Raw genomic sequence first — 17,883 nt, 5'->3', positions numbered from 1 at the left:
AACATCCATACTCATTGTAAGCTGTACAATGAGGAATAAAACCTATATATTGCTATACTGTGTTTAGGGAACAATAGAGAAGGCTCTTATAAGAACTCTATAGTGATCATACTGGGTCTACCTGTATAATCCAGGCTATTATCCCTATTTTAAGGTCAGTTAATTTGAAACCTTATTTCCATCTACAAACTTCCCCTTCACTGTGAAAGGTAACATGATCACAGGTTCTGGCCATTAGTGCACAGGCACATTTGGGGGGCCATTATTCTGTCTACCACATTAGTATAGGGATATTACACAGAACACAGTCAGATAGTCTATCTAATGAAAATATTGAATAACACATATAATGACTATAATGAAGAACTGTTCAATGTTCAGAAAAAGGCATGGAAATGAGACTGTATTGACAGAGACCTCTGGAACAAAAAGTAGGCAATGGGATCTGGAATGTATTCGGTCTAATGACAAATGACATGGCCTCTGGACAAGAGTATTTCAACTTTCTTATCTTGTGTTCTCAAATATCAAGCTCTCTCCCCCAATTTAATGTTCCTGTTCCTGTCCTTCCACCTCTATGCATACTTTGCAATTTTGAATCAGGTCTGCAGACACTAGCATTAGAAAACTGCATCTCAGCCTTCATTCTTTTCTTTCTTTCTTTCTTTTTCTTATTTTTTGGTGTCTATTTTTTTTAATTTGTTCTTCTTAAATATACATGACAGTAGGGTGTATTTGGACATATTATATATTCATGGAATATAACTTACCTAATTAGGATCCCATTCTTCTGGTTGCACATGATGTAGAGTTTCATTGGTCATGTATTCATATAAGAACATACAAAAGTTATCTACTGTTTTTCCTAATCTCATTCCCCCTCCCTTCCATTCATTCACTTTTGGCTAATCCAATGAATTTCTAATCCTCCTCCCACCTTTATTGTGTATTAGCATTTACATATCAGAGAGAACATCCAGCCTTTGGTTTGTTTGGATTGGCTTATTTAGTTCCATCCATTCACTGGCAAATGCCATAATTTCATTCCTCTTTATGGATGAGTAATATTCCATTGTATGTATGTATGTATGTATATATATATATGTGTGTGTGTGTGTGTGTGTGTGTGTGTGTGTGTGTATATATATATATATATATATATATCACATTTTCTTAATCCATTCAGCTGTTGAAGGGCACCTAGATTGATTCCATAGCTTGGGTATTGTAAATTGAGCTACTATAAACATTGATGTGGCTCCATCACTATAGTATGCTAATTTTAAGTCCTTTGGATATAAACCCAGGAGTGGGATAACTGGGTCATGGTGTTTCCAGTCCAAGTTTTCTGAGGAATTTCCATATTACTTTCCATAGTGGTTGCACCAATTTGCAGTCCCACCAGCAATGTATGTGTGTACCTTTTTTCTACATTCTTCCAACACTTATTGTTGCTTGTATTTTTTATTGTTGTCAGTTTGACTGGAGTGAGAGAAAATCTTCGTGTAGTTTTGATTTGCATTTCTCCAATTGCTAGAGATGTTGAACATTTTTTCATATATTTGTTGTTCAATTATATTTCTTCTTCTGTGAAGTACCTGTTCAGTTACTTCGCCCATTTATTGATTGGGTTATTTATTTATTTTTGGTGTTAAGTTTTTTGAGTTCTTTGTATATCTTAGAGACTAAGGCTCTATCTGAGGTGCTTTATCTGCAGGTGGCAAAGATTTTCTCCCATTCTATAGGCTCTCTTCACATTCTTAATTATTTCTTTTGACATGAAGAAGCTTTTTAGTTTGATGCCATTCCATTTACTGATTCTTGATTTTACTTCTTGTGCCTTAGGAGTCTTATTGAGGAAGTTGATTTGTGGGCTGACATGATGGAAAGTTGGGCCTAAATTTTCTTCTAGTAGGTACAGGGTCTCTTGTCTAATGCTTAGGTCCTTGATTCACTTTGAGTTTTGTGCAGGGTGAGACAGAGTAATTTAATTTCATTCTACTACATATGGAATTCCAGTTTTCCCAGTACCACCTGTTGACGAAGCTATCTTTCCTCCAATGTATGAAATGGCCTTCTTTGTCCTTTCTGATTAATTTTTACTTGAAATCTACTTTGTTTAAGAGATACATATGAATGACAAGTTTTTTTTCCCATCTTTTTACCTTCAGTCTGTGGATGTCTTTGCTATGAGGTGAGTCTCTTGGAGACAGCATATTGTTGGGTCTTCTTTTATTATCCAATCTGCCAGTTCTATGTCTTTTTTTAAATATTTATTTTTTAGTAGTAGTTGGGCACAAAACCTTTATTTTATTTATTTATTTTTATGTGGTGCTGAGGATTGAACCCAGCAAGTGCTCTACTGCTGAGCCATAACCCCAGCCCCAGTCTATGTCTTTTTGTTTTAAAGAGAGAGAGAAAGAAAGAGAGAAAGAGAGAGAGAAAGAGAGAGAGAGAGAGGGAGAGAGAGAGAGAATTTTTTAATATTTATTTTTCAGTTTTCGGTGGACACATCTTTATTTTATTGTATGTAGTACTGAGAATCGAACCCAGCGCCCCACGCATGCCAGGCGAGCGCATTACTGCTTGAGCCACATCCCCAGCCCCTATGTCTTTTGACTGATGAATTTAGCCATGTACATTCAATATTATTATTGAGAAATGATTTTTATTCCCTGTAATTTTGATTTATTTCTGTTTTTTTTTTTAATTTGAATTAGTTTCTTCTTTGTTTGACTATTCAAAGTGAGACACCCTTTGCTAGTTTTTAGTTTTAGTTTTCATTTCTTTTTTTCTTCACAAAATATTTGAGTATGTTTTATAGAGTAGGTTTTCTAATTGTGAATTCTTTTTAACTTTTGTTTATCATGGAAGGTTTTTATTTCATTGTCAATTCTGAAGCTTAATTTTTCAGGGTATAATATTCTTGGTTGGCATTCATTTTCTTTCAGACTTGGTATACATTATTTTAAGACCTCCTAGCTTTAAGAGTCTGGGCTGAGGGCTGGGGATGTGGCTCAAGTGGTAGCGCGCTCGCCTGGCATGCGTGCGGCCCGGGTTCGATTCTCAGCACCACGTACAAACAAAGATGTTGTGTCCGCCAATATATTAAAAAAAATTCTCTCTCTCTCTCTCTCTCTCTCTCTCTCTCTCTCTCTCTCCTCTCTCACTCTCTCTTTAAAAAAAAAAAAAGAGTCTGGGCTGAAAAATCAGCTGAGATCCAGATTGGTCTCCCTCCAAATGTTACCTGTTGTTTTTCTCTGGTAGCCTTTACAATTCTATCCTTATTTTGTATATTAGGCATTTTCATAATAATGTGCCTTGGTGTGGGTCTGTTATAATTTTGTATATTTGGGGTCCTGTGAGCCTCCTATATTTGATTTTCCATTTCATTCTTAAATTTTGGGAAATTTTCAGATTCTATTTCATTGAAGAGATTGTGCATTCCCTTTGGTTTGTATCTCTGAGCCTTCATCTATCCCAATAAATCTTTTAAGTTTGGTCTTTTAATGTTATTCATATTTCTTCAAAGTTCTATTCATGGTCTCTTAATAACTTTTCTCTATGGTCAACTTCATTTTTAAGATTATATATTTTATCTTCATTGCCTAAAACTTTGTCTTTCTAGTGGTCTTGTCTGCTGGTATGCTTTACAATGAATTTTTAATTTGGTTTATTGATTCCTTCATTTCAAAGATTTCTGCTTGGTTTTTTCCCCAGAATCTCTATCTCTTTACTGAAGTGATCTTTTGCTTCCTGTATTTTCCCCCTTACATTGTCCCTTATTTCACAGACCAATTTAACTATGAACACTCTATATTCCTTGTCTTACATTTCTTCCATTGTCTTTTCAATGGATTCTGTTATTGAAGTATTTTAGGTTTTGGGGGATGATTTGTTTCCTTGCCTTTTCATGTTGTTCGTGTGTCTACCCATCTAACAGTAGAGTGTCTACCCTTTGGACTTTTAGTATCCATAAAGGTTTCTACTAACTCATATAGTTTAAGGGAAGACAGATAATAACAAATTCAAACAATTTACAGCATTAAAACAAATAGTTCTTGCTATGAAATCTATAAAGTTGATTGTCACAATAATCAGAAATGGGCAGTTATTGCCCATGGTAAAAAAGTAAGCTTACAAAAGTGGTGAACAGGTATAGGACAGAAGTGATATAGAATGTGATAATCATGAGGAGAGAAAATAGAAGTAAAAAATAAAAGGAAGAGTAAAATAGATCAATAGAGATTGGCTGTTAGCAGAGGAAAAAAGAGAAAGAGACTCTAGGGAAACTGATAAGTGAGAAAAAATATATAAAATAAAAATTTAAAAAAGAAATAAAAGCTTTCAAGAACAAAATCGATATGTACTAAGCAAACATCTTGATCCTCAAAATATTGATCCATAAAAAAATAACTGCTTTTAAAAATTCTAGAAATGAGAAAAATAAACAGATATGAGTATGTATCCAGTTAAAGACAGAGTTCAGTAAGAGTAAAGAAGAACAGATGAGGGTAGAAAAGGTATTTAAGGTGAAGAGAAGAAAAAAATAGGAGTAAAAGAATTAAAGGAGGAGTGAAAGAGAGAATAATAGAGTTTGGCTGTTAGCAAAAAGAGAGAGAGAGAGAGAGAGAGAAATAGAAACAAAGGGAAACAGAGTTGTAAAAGAGACAACAGAAAATCAATCCAAAAATATACTAATCAAAACCCTAACCTTCAAAAACTAGAGCATGAAAAATAGCTACCTTCAAGAAATGCTAAAAATGAAAAAAGCAGAAACACATATGAATGTGCACAAATGTATAAATGTTCAACATATATCAATCAGTATACATTCAAAAACAAAAACAAATAACAGAATAGTCAATGAGAATATATCCACGCTGCCTGTGACAAATTGTCTTTTGGTGTCTCAGTGGGATGTGTGAGGAGCTGTGGAAGATACTTTAGGTTTCGCTTCCAGGGTATAGTGGCCGCTGGGTTCTACGAGATGAGTTTCTGTAAGTGAAACTCCAAGGGGTGAGCATTTAGTCTGGTATTACCCTAGGTATTTTATTTATTCTAGGACCATACCCCACTATTCTCCCCAGTGCACCGCTTGTGGGAAAGGGGAGTCAGTCCTTCGCCCAGTTCTATTGTTCAGGGATACTGTCTTTTTTGGCCTCTCAAGGACTGTTTCTGAGCACTGAGCTCAGTCACTCCAACCTTTCAGATTCTCCCTGCTGCTGGTCCTGCCAGCTGCCAAGAGAGAGTCGGAGGGAGGGCTTTCTCAAGCGTCTCTGATCTGTATTGCCCCAAGGCAAAAATGTCTCTGTGCCAGAAATTCTCCATGCCAGAGATTCTCCTGATTTGCTAGGCTTAGTTTAGATCTCGCATTTGGCATCTGATGGATGCATGTATTGGACTCAGCTCTCAACTCTCAGACCTAAGTTCCAGGCCTGAGTTTGCTCCACTACTGTTCCAAGGTACCAAAATATCTTGAGCTTGGGCTCCCTGTTCAGGGCAGGCAGACCAAGACTTTCCAGCACTAGTTTAATAAGCTGAATAGCCGCTTGATCAGCCTAGGACAGACTACCCTGCTGATCCTGGGATTCCCCATGCCAAGACTTTCCCAACACTTTTCAGTCTTTTTCCAACCTTGCATATTAATTTTGCCCATTCCCACTGGAACCTAGTTTCAATTCTGTTCCTTAGTTTTGTCTGATGTACCCCAAATTTCCCAGTCTTCAAGGCTCTCTGTCCAATATTGAGTATCAGTGGAGTGTTTTTTCACTCATCTCACAGAGAAGTAGTTTTCTCACTTTTGAGTCCCAACCAAATTACGGAGCTCTGAGAAAAGCTGCCTCCCACTAATCCACCATCTTGGCTCCTCCTTCAGCCTTCATTCTTAAACTCAGTTTAGGTAATCACACACTTTGTCAAACTGACTTCCCATCATCCTGTCCTTCCTTCAGCCCACCAATGGTTGCATTCCAGATTACCTCCACAAGGGGTTAACTCCTCACCTTACTCATTCTTAGATATTATTAATCTCTTAAGACCTGCTGTTCGCCTTGGGGAAGCAGATGGCTAACAAAGCTACAAATCTGTTATGGCTTTGGTTACCCATATGTTTCCCCTAGACTGAGCAGGTCTGTGAACCTAATCTAGAATGAATAGGAGGATAGTTAGCAAATCTACATTCCATTCTCAAGACAGGAAATAGTTCTAGGGTAAGGAGTAGGGGCAAAAGTAAAGAAATGAATGAACAAAGCAAGTTCTAGATTGAGGAAAGAAACAAGGAGTAATGGAATCCAGTTGAGGGTAGAAACCTCAACCTGGGATTATAACTCAGTAATTAGTGCATATAATCCTGGGAGTAGGAGAAACTTCCATGTTTGCCCTTCTCTGGCCCTAGATTTCTTCTTCTCAGGAGAGACTGATTGTAGACCACAGGAAGGTAGAACATATAGCTTAAACTGCTTGACTAGGTTCTAAACTCCTGCTGGGAAGGTATACTCAGCAGGGATTGGCCAAAGCTGGATGGAAAGCAAGAAAAGGCTACATACAGGATGTACAGATGAGTCAAATTGGCCAGTGGTGGTGGTATTCCTTAAGCTATATGATGATGTTTCTCACGTTTCCCCATCAAGAAATGGACCTACTCACCAAGCTCTCCTCAAACCACTCTTTTATGTAGGTAGCTGTTGGGCCAGGGATCTGGCTCAGGAGGGCTTCTCTCTCCTGAGGAAGTTCCAACATCTCCAGGGCCAGCCTCAAGTCCTCGATGAGATGGAGGGGGTTCATGTAAGAGGCTGGGGAAGACAGTCCAGGCTCACAGGTACCATCACTAATATCTGCCCCTGTTTTAGTGCCTGAAACAAGAGAAACAGGCAGAAGCCTGGGTAAGAAGGATAGAAACCATGGTCAGATAACTGGTCAAGAGCAAAGGCAGTAAAAGAAGAGGGGAAAGGAGCCTGAAAGATAACTTCCACCTTGGAAGAATGATTTATAATATAAATTTTGCAGAAATCATCTGGTATAATCTGGACTAGGTATAGTAGGAAGATGCACATCAGAAGTGGCAATGGCCCATTAAGACTGAACTATGAAGCTTATATATTTAGAAACTAGAAAAAACAGTCAGCCCTCACCAGTATCCAAAAACATGCTATTTAAGACAATGAGATCTCGTTCTTTTAGATTAATACATAATTTTTAAGTCAATATGCATATTGCACAGATGTCCACTGAAAATTCCCCCATTCCTGTACAGGCATTCTACTCCTCAGAAAATTATGTTAAGTAAAATAAGCCAGAATCATAAAGACAAGTGTTGTATGTTTTCTCTCATATGTGGAAACTAGTGAACAGAGGAGAAAAAGAGATCCCATGAAAACATAAGGGAGACCATACAGAAAGAAGATCAGGGAGAGGGTGGAAAAAAGAGCAAGGGTGGTATTGGGGAATGAAATTGACCAAATTATATTTTGTGTACCTATGAATATGTACAATGAAACCCATTATTCTATATAATTAATATGTACCAAATAAGAAAGAGAGAGAGAGAGAGAGAGAGAGATCTGTCTGTACCCTGGGCTGTTCTAGTGTTTTGTTCTTATTACTAGAATGCCGTGGAAATGACTATGTCAGCACTCAGTTGGCCTGAGCTTTAAGAGATCTGACATTGTCTATTCTTCTTCTTTGATCCTAAACCACTACGTAGCAAAACCCAGTTACCCTGCTTAAAAGACAGCCCCAACGGTCCCAGCCATTCCAGTCATAGTAACAGACACATGAGTAAGCCATTTTGGATCCTTCAGCTCCAGATGAGCCACCCCAGCAGAACACCATATAGGCCATACCTACCAAGCACTACCAAAATCACAGAATTATAAAGAAACAAATGGTGGTAGTTGATTTAAGCCATTATAAGTAGATTAGTTTATTTCACAGAAATAGATAAGAATTAGCATACTCATTTGGAGATGGGTTGAAATCCTTCCTGTTGTTCTCCATTAGGAGATTTCTATATATTTCCCAACTTGTATTAATTATTAGGTATACCCATATCTCATTTCCCCATTATGAACTATGAGGTCTCTTGAACAGAGTTCAAGTCCACTTAGCTGAGCTCCCAACATCATGCTCTGCCCAGTAGATGTTGATGTGGACTCTGATCAAATACATACACATATACTTGGATAAATAGCTAAAAAACAAGAATTCTTGGCTTTCCTCAGAGACCTCGGATATGAAGTCAGCTCTTTCTAATGTGATAGAGAGGCTTTTGCCTTTCTAAACACCATTATTTAACAACCAAAGAACCAAAAGTCTTCTTTCCCTAAGTACCATTTTTTAAATTTATTTTTATGTGGTGCTAAGGATTAAACCCAGTGCCTCAGGCTTCAATCCTGTGAGGAAGGTTCTCTACCACTGAGCTACAGCCCAGCCTCAGTACCACGATATATTTTTAAAATCACAGTCTAACAAAGAATTTGTGTGCTTCTTTTAGCAATAAGAAACACTTCAGAAAATGTGGTGTAGATAGCAGAACTTCTAGATCATTTGGATTGTTTATAAAGCCAAAATGATAAAATATTTGAAATAGTATTATGCTGGAAAATATGAACTGTAAGGGCCACCACATCCACAGGTATTCTACAGGCCTGACATCTAATTCCCAGGCCCTTTACTCTTCTAGAAGCCAACTTCTCACTTCCCAGGAGTTTGGAAATGAGAAATCCACACAGAAGGAAACAGTTACTCAGTATTTGATTGCAAGTTTACCTTCTGAAAAAGTCTGGTAGAGGAAATCATGGGTCAAAATCCACACAAGTCAGTGGCACTAGGGAACTAAGAAACTGCCCAATTATCCACACTCTGATGTGTGCTCAGCACTTTTTGGCTGCTACAAATCCAATTCAGTGTTGATTGGGAACTACCACAACCAACCCTCAGGGAAGAAAATGGACAGAAACGGAATAAGACCTCCAGTCTACAAATATGAACAACCCTTCTCCATTCTGAACATAACTCTAATTTCAAACACCTTTTATATACTTATAAATGTAGGGTGGTCAGATTGAGTGTGGGTGAAAAGATAGAAGTTTTCATTAACTTTCTATCACTGTGAGGGCTTGGATAAGTTCTTCCCTTTTTCTAAAACTCTTGGGCCCTAAAGCCTTGGAACTCCTTTCTGTTATTCAGATACTATGTGTACATGTGTATGAGTATATTTGTGCTGTCTATTTTTATAGACATATGTGTTATGCATAAAAGATTCATTTTTGCAATTTACGTTTCTTTTAATATTTTATCAAAATCAACAGCCAATAAATGCTGGGTGAGAAAAATAAAAAAATGATATTTAAGTGATAGTTTGTCCCTAAGCTAGTTGTAATGACAGTAAAAGCAAAGCCTTAGATGATAAGATTCACTTGATTTTAAATCTAAGAATCAGGTATGATCATAGGACTGAAAACTAAGGAAAGAATAGACTTCTAAGGGAATGGGGATGTAAATGAGAAGATTATACTGAATAAAAAGGAATCTATTCAATGGGAGATATAACAATTCTAAGATTCTTTCCTAGGAAAAAAGTGTGATAACAAGTTTTCAAAAGGCCCAAACACTTCATGTAGTTTGCTCCACATATATGTTTCTCTCTGTGATCAGTGAAGTTCAGAAGAAAAGAAATATCATTTCAAAGGCTACGTTATAAAAGACATAGTAACTTCTGCCTTGTTCTCTCTCTAGGTTCACTTGCTCTGGGGGAAGCCTGCTGCCAGTTTAAAGGACACTCAGTCATTCCTATGGAAAAGTCCATGAGTGGAGGAACAATGACCACCTACTAACAACCCTCTTGGAACTGAGTCCTTGTACCAATAGCCTTGTGAGTGAACAGTCCTGGATGCCAGTTCTCCAGCTTCTTTCAAGCCTCCAGATGACTGTAGCCCTGGCCAATGTCTTAACTATAACTTCATGAAAGACCTTAAGCCAGAACTACCTACTAAGCTACTCCGGCATTCCTGGGCCACAGAAACTGAAAGGTAATAAAGGTTCTGTTATTTTATTTATTTATTTATTTATTTATTTATTTATTTAAATATTTATTTTTTAGGTGTAGATGGACACAACACAATGCCTTTTATTTTTATGTGGTACTGAGGAACGAACCTGGGTCCTACCTGTGCTAGGCGAGCACTCTACGGCTGAGCCACAATCCCAGCCCCGTTCTGTTATTTTAAGATGCTATGTTTTAGAGCAATTTGTCACACAGTAAAATAAGCAATAAAAATAGTTTAAAACATTTCAAAAATCATAATCAAGGAGAACTTGCCCATGTAAAATACTAAAATATGTTGCTAAGATTATTCTTAGTGAAAAATAAGACTTTTTTTTTTCTTTTTGAGGTGCTGGGGATCTAACCCAGGGCCTTACACATGCTAGGCAAGCACTATAGTGCTGAGCTATATCCTCCAGTCCCCAAAAGATCTTTATATACACAAAAATAAAATCTAAATAAGAACTATCTATAAAAATTAAAATACAAAAAAGAATATAGATCTAAATTGGATTAGAGAAAGATTTTATAGAAAAAGCAGTAATTAAGTAAAACATAATAGAATATTACATTTGACTACATAAAATTAACTACTGGAACATTAAAAACAAAATCAAAGCGAAGACAAATTATAACCTGAAAATTCTACTTTTTTTTTTTTTTAATGACATTTTTTTTTTAAGAGAGAGTGAGAGAGGGAGAGAGAATTTCAACATTCATTTTTTTTTTAGTCTTTGGCGGACACAACATCTTTGTTTGTATGTGGTGCTGAGGATCGAACCCGGGCAGCACACATGCCAGGCGAGCATGCTACTGCTTGAGCCACATCCCCAGCCCCTGAAAATTCTACTTTTAACAATTATAACAAAAAAAAATCAACATATTCTTCATGTAAAAAGAGACCTTAAATATCAATAAGAAAATGCCCACTCCACCTCTCTCATACAAAATAGTTATAAGGTTTTATGTAAGCAACTCTGGAATAACAACAACACAAAGAGAAAATTATAATATGCAAAGAAAATATTTACTAGTTTTCTTACTAGTAAATAGGACTTGTAAAATTAAATTCTGTTTTTCACTTATGAAATTATTAAAGTTGACAAATGTATGAATTGTCAAGATCATTGTACTGTCATGTGTAACTAATAAAAAAATAAAATTAAAAAAAAGAAATTATTAAAGTTGAAAATATAATGATCATCCTGATTAGAATAAGATATACTCCATGTTTGTGCAAATATGTCAAAATAGACTCTAAAGTCATGTATAACTAAAAGGAACAAATAAAATTTTAATAAAAAGAAAATATAATGATCAATGTTGATGAGCATACAGTAAGAAGGGTATCCTCATATCCTATTAATACACACAAAAAATTGGCCCAATCTTTCTAAAAAGCAATATGGCAAGAAACAGTAAAAATATTCATACCTTTTGATTTAGTAATTCCAATTTTAGAAATCTAACCTAAGGAAACACAATCAGACATGTTGTCAAAGAATAATATAAAAAGAATAATCTGAGCAGTGTCTTAATTGTGAAAAAGTTGGGGAGAAATGCCTCTGAATAGGTGAATGTTTAAATAACTTGTGTTTAAACAATCATTTTAGAAAATCTCAGGCCAAGCAGGCCACATGATCTATTGAAAGAAAGCAGGCACTGCTGAAGTAGGAAATTCTGGCAACAGAGCATACCCAACCACCAGGAGTCTCCTTTACTCACAATGAACAAATAGAAAAACTAGAAAAGAAAAAGATAACATTTTTTTTTCTACTATAGAGTCCAAGCTTGAGAAAAAATAAAAACCTTGGTTGCTAAAAACAAATAACAAACTCAATGGTGAAATAAGTTCAAGCTGACTTTAAAGTATCCCAGGGCCAAAGATCCATTAATGTTGGAGTGTGGGGCTTTAGTGGCCCAATTGAGAGCAGTAATCTCAAAGTGCGACCCACACACACAATGGTCCAGAATGGTGGAAAACCTAAGGGTCAGCATTAACAAAAGCAGAATCTCCCAGAAAGTGTCAAATGCACTCTCCATTCACATTCCCTGCAGACAACTGGCTCCTATGAAAGTTTACAACCACTGGGGAGATAAGTCAAAACTGGGTAACCACATACAGCAAATAAAATGTGGGTCCTAATCCTGGGATTAACAGAACAATATAAACAAGACAATAGATTAATATTGGTTATGTCTGCTTATAAGGCAAAGTTATTTTCCCCAAAATTATTGCTCAGAAAAGGGTGATTCAATCTACATTCAAATCCTAAAAACTTTCTCTCTGAGCCATTCTATTATTTTGAAAAGCAAAGCAATTTAAAGAAGACAGATTAACACAAGGTTTTCAACAATGAATGCATATTGAAATTACCTAGGGAGTTTTCACAAACTACAGATGCCTGGGTCCCACCTCCAGTGACATTAATTTATTTAGTCTAAAGACAGTGACCTGGGTAATTAAAAAATTCCCAGATGATTCTAAAATGAAGCCTAAATTGAAACCATTATACTAGCAGATCACCTCAATCAATGTTAATTTTTGATGCTTATAGAGTCACCTGAGAATTTTTATTTTAAGGCACAAAAAATACAAAATTTATTATAGATTTAGTAATTATTTTAGAATAGGACCACATAAAATACAAGCATATAATTTTATTGAAAGCCCTTTAATTATCACTTTCAAAAGCACAGAAGTATGTATGTGGTAACCCTAGGATTATACAGATATACATTTTGGTTTTCCTCCATTTGAGCTCATAGCTATGCCCCTTGAAGTTACTCATAGCCATATGATTTCTTTAGCCAATAAATAGAAGAAACATGTCACTTCTGGGAGAAAGTCTAAGAGCCAGTGTACAATTCCCAAGTTCCTGGCCTCTAGCAATGGTGAAGATTGAGTCTGCCCATGTCCCAGAATAAAGATGACACGAACCAGAACTTTCCATAGATCTGAAGTTCTTGTAATGTGTGCAAGAAGTAGTTGCAAGGTGTGTTTCAAACTACTGACATTTTAGGACTCTCTGTTTTTGTAGCATCACTTTGTTTACTTCACTTATGGAAGGCATATATCTTGTACAACTGCTTGTTGGAAATACATAATCTAAGGTGCCACTCAGATCTACAAATATGAATCCACATTTTGTCACCATCCCCAAATGCTCTACAACAGCTCTAAAATACTATGATTATTTTTAAAACAACTCTCATAATGACAAATAATTTGTTAGAGATAAAGTTTATACATGTAACTAAATCAATACGTTAATATTATGAGTACATATATGTCTATTTGGGAGTGTTTTGGGACCTATATGATGTTTTACATAATTAAAGGGGAAAAAAAGAAACAGAAACCTTAGTGATAAAAAAAAAAGGGAAGCATGAGAAAAGAATGTGGAAATTTTGAAAAGAACCAAATACAAACCAAAATTAAAAATGTAGCCAATTAAATTATATATTAAGTGGATAGGTTAAATAGCAGAGAGAGTTACTGGAGAGAATGGTAGACCTGCAGAGAGAGATGCAAGTAGAAAGTAGGAAGCAGGGATAGGAGACATGAGAGACAGTAAGACATTAATTATCCAACAGAATTCTTCAGGAATTCCAGAAGAATACAGAGGATGACACAGAGGCTACAGAGAAGGAGAAAATGGCTATGGATTTTTCAGAATGGAAAATTTGAGATCTCTTAGTTTAAAGGCACACAATGAGTCCCAAAAAGGATACATCAAAATGAAGCCACCCTAGAAACAATGTGGAGAAACTGAAGAATTCAAGAAACTTCACAGCAACCAGAAGCAGAAGAAAGACCCAGTTAGATTGTCAACAGACTGTTCACTAGCAACAAATCCCAATGACCATAAAATAATAACTACAAGTGGCTACCAACCTACTAGCCTATACAAGTTAAGGTACAATTCAAGATTAAAAACATTTAAGGACATATTTCAGAGAATGATTAATATAATTTATTACTGATAAGCTACACTGAAAAGATTTCAAAGGAAGAAGGAGATGCCATAAAGCAAAAGGAATGGGACGAAAGAACCAACTATGATCGGAGAAGTTATTAAAATTGTTGGTTAAACCAAATGGAAGTTAACTTTTAAAAATCCAATAATTTAGGGAATATAAATTAAGACTATACTAGAATCCAAACAAAAATTATGTAATTATGGGTCAGTGATGGGAATTAAAACAATCTTTAGGAATCAGGTATTATTAAAAAGGAAGAAAATATTATTCTCTAAAGATATGATCTTGCCAGGTACAGTGGTACATGCCTGTAATCTCAGTGACTTGGCAGACTGAGGCATGAGGATTGCAAGTCCAAGGCCAGTCTGGGCAACTTGGTGAGACCCTCAAAATAAAAAATAAAAAGGACTGAGAATATAGCTCACTGGTAAAGCACCCCTGGTTTCAATCCACAATACCAAAAGAAAGAAGGAAACAATAGAATAGTTTTAAATTTTTTTAACAGAGAAAGTACCAGGCATTCTATCAAACATTCAAAATCTGAATAATTCTAATCCAACAAACTCTTTTGTTTAGTATAGAAAAAGAGGGCTTGCCTTCCAGCTTACTTTATGAGATGAGCCTATCAAAACAACCTTCAGATCAGATTGAGAATGGTCTGCCCCTCCCCCAAATTGTACCATTTAACTATCCTGAGTACTACAAAAGATCACAGGCTGTCTCACTGATGAACTTAAATATATAAATCCTAAAAAAATATCAACAAAGTCAAATCCCACAGTATATAAAAAAGATAGCATATCCTAATCATCTCTCTTGGGAAATGATAGATCCAGCAGATCCAAACGGAAGATAAAAATGAACTGACATATATAATGCAGGACATGTGGAGAAAAATGCCCCACTAAAGAGCACATTTTATTAAAGCACATATAAAGAATTTTTTCAAAACTGACCACATACCAGGCCTTATAAGAAGTTCCCCCCAAAATCAAGAGCAATTAGGTGGTTGCTACGATTTTGTGGCGGGGGGGATGGGTACTGGGGATTGAATCAGGGGCACTCAACCACTTAGCCACATTCCCAGCTCTATTTTGTATTTTATTTAGAGATGGGGTCTCACTGAGTTACTTAGCTCCTTGCTTTTACTGAGGCTGGCTTTGAATTCGTGATCCTCTTGCCTCAGGCTCCCAAGATGATGGGATTACAGGATGTGCCACTGCACCTGGTAGTTGCTATGAATTTAATGTGCCCTCCAAAGTTCATGTGTTGGAAACTTAATCCCCACATAACAATATTGAAATATGAGACTTTTAAGAGGTAACTAGGCCATAAAGGCTGTGCCATCATGAATGCATTTATGCCTTTACCATGGAAATGTGTTTTTTTTATTTATATAAGACAGCAGAATGCATTAAAATTCTTATTACACATATCTCTGGTTGTATACAAAGACACCAATTCGTGTCTTCATACATGTACTTTGGATAATAATGATCATCACATTACATCATCATTTATAATCCCATTCCCCCTCCCTTCCCCTCCAACCCTTCTGCCCTATCTAGAGTTGTCTATTCCTTCCATGCTCCCTCTCCCTATCCCAGTAAGAATCAGCCTCCTTATAACAGAGAAAACATTCGGCATTTGGTTTTGGGGGATTGGCTGACTTCACTTAGCATTATCTTCTCTAACTCCATCCATTTACCTGCAAATGCTATGATTTTATTCTCTTTTATTGCTAAGTAATATTCCACTGTGTATATATGCCACTTTTTTTTTTTTTATCCATTCATCTGTTCAAGGGCATCTAGGTTGGCTCCACAGTTTAGCTATTGTGAACTGTGCTGCTATAAACATTGATGTGGCTGTGTCCCTGTAGTATGTTGTTTTTAAGTCCCTTGGGTATAGACTGGAGAGGGATAGCTGGGTCAAATGGTGGCAAATAGAGAGCCTACACCTTAGGAACAAATCTTTGCCCCTCAAAAAAGGAAAAGAAAGGTGGGGTGAATCTCCTAAATATCAAAGGTAGATCAGTAGAGAAAAGGGTTCAAGGGGTGGAGGTAGGGAGAGATGGGGGAAGTGCTGGGGAGTGATATTGGAACATATAAATATGTAACAACAAAGCCCATAATTTATGCACCAATGCACTAATAAAAAATATATGGATAAAATGAAAAAATAAAAAGAGCTAGGGATGTGGCTCAGTGGTAAATGTGCCTCTTGGTTCAATCCTTAGTACCAAAAAAAGAATAAAAATAGACATACAACAAGTTTAGTAGATCTTAGATAAAATGTAATGACCAGCTTTTTTCTAACAAATTTAAACCTCAGTAAAATGAACATATTCCTAGAAAAATACAACTTGCTAAGAATCAATTAAGAAGAAATTAAAACTTTACTATCTACAACCATGAAAAAAGAAAACTTTCCAACAAGAAATAGTAGGTCCATATGGGTTTTTTTGGATTTTGTTTGTTTGTTTTATATTTATTTTTTTAGTTGTAGTTGGATACAATACCTTCATGTTATTTATTTTTATGTGGTGCTGAGGATCGAATCCAGGGCTTCACACATGCTAGGCGAGTGCTCTACTGCTGAGCCACAACCCCAGCCCTAGGTCAGTTCCTATACCTACAACTATAACAAGTATTTAAGGAACAAATAATTCTAGTCTTATCCAGACTCTCTCAGACAACAGAAAATGAGGGCACACTTGTATCAAAGAGTGGGAAGTGTGCAGGTGGACTCTGCCAACAAAGGAGAGAATAGCATTTGGGGTGCTGAACAGTGTGTCATTCTGCCCTCTTTCAGTCTTTGACCTCTCAGTCCCCTACACACCTATAAACTCCACTTCAACCCTCTTCTGAACAGTCATGGCAGAGCTCCCTCAAACTAAATTCTGAATGGAAACGGGCAAGTGCACATTCCACAAACATTACTGATGACTGTTCTATGTTGATCCTCCTAAGAGAAATGATGGACAAGATGAAGGACTGTTCAGAGCAGGGACTCACCAATCAGCCATTAACAACACAACTGACATCATTTGTGGGCCAAGGTGAATCATCCCAATCTTGATTAGAACTTTTTCTAATTCCACTCACACAAAAAAAAATCCTTTCTTTTTATAAATCTAGACACTAATCAGGGTTGGCAGAAAGGCCCAACAGGGCAACTTTTTTAACTGTCATTAAACAGATTCCTTTTAAATATTCCTCTTCAATAAAGACTAAAAAAAATATATGGATAAAACAAAAAAATAAAAAGAGCTGTATGAGTAACCTCCTTCCACAGCAAAGAGAAATAAGTGGCCCTCTGCCCTGATCATGTGGCTCTCTGGTTCTATGCCAGGAGTAGTCTGATAGAGTAGCCATTAAACCTGTTAGTTCACAAATTAAGGCCTATATAAATTAACGTTTGTGACAGATGCTCTGTGCCATCCAGAGGGATGTAATTAAGCAATATATAGTTCAATATCGACTTTCAACAGTGTAATTCAATTATTCTGTTATTTGCAGACAGAATCACAGGACTAATGAGGAGAAAGATTAGATCAAAGTTAGCATTATATGGGAAGCTATTAACAATGGTCTTTTACATTAGAAAGAAATCATTATTGACAGTGGTCCTTGGGGTTTTAATAGTCATTTCTTTCCAACCTTCTGATTAGTCACGCCTAACATACACTCACTCAGAATTCAAGAATTCAAGTTTACAAGGACTGTCATTGAATACTCCTACTTATGCTTACAAGACATTTCTTCTGGAATTTACAAGAACTGATTTCTATTCTTCACATATCCCAAATCACTGGTCACCTTGAAAGGAGAGTCATCACACTGTGCCTTTGG

At 36.3% G+C, this 17,883-nt stretch overlaps 1 protein-coding gene across 14 annotated transcripts in view; it reads right to left on the bottom strand.

The window, feature by feature from the left end:
• Ppfibp2 (PPFIB scaffold protein 2) overlaps positions 1-17,883 on the bottom strand; it is a 148,655-nt gene that overhangs the window by 90,324 nt on the left and 40,448 nt on the right. For 11 of the 14 annotated variants that reach the window (XM_076846806.2, XM_076846803.2, XM_076846810.2 and 8 more), the window contains one exon: positions 6,649-6,854. The exons of the other annotated variants lie outside the window; for them this stretch is intronic. In XM_076846806.2, coding sequence (XP_076702921.1) covers positions 6,649-6,854 — 206 coding nt within the window. The remainder of the gene's footprint in view (positions 1-6,648; positions 6,855-17,883) is intronic. 14 annotated transcript variants of the gene reach the window in all.

The sequence above is a fragment of the Callospermophilus lateralis genome, chromosome 2 (genome assembly GCF_048772815.1).
Source record: "Callospermophilus lateralis isolate mCalLat2 chromosome 2, mCalLat2.hap1, whole genome shotgun sequence".
Taxonomy (NCBI): domain Eukaryota; kingdom Metazoa; phylum Chordata; class Mammalia; order Rodentia; family Sciuridae; genus Callospermophilus; species Callospermophilus lateralis.
This window is presented reverse-complemented; position numbering and strand designations above follow the sequence as displayed.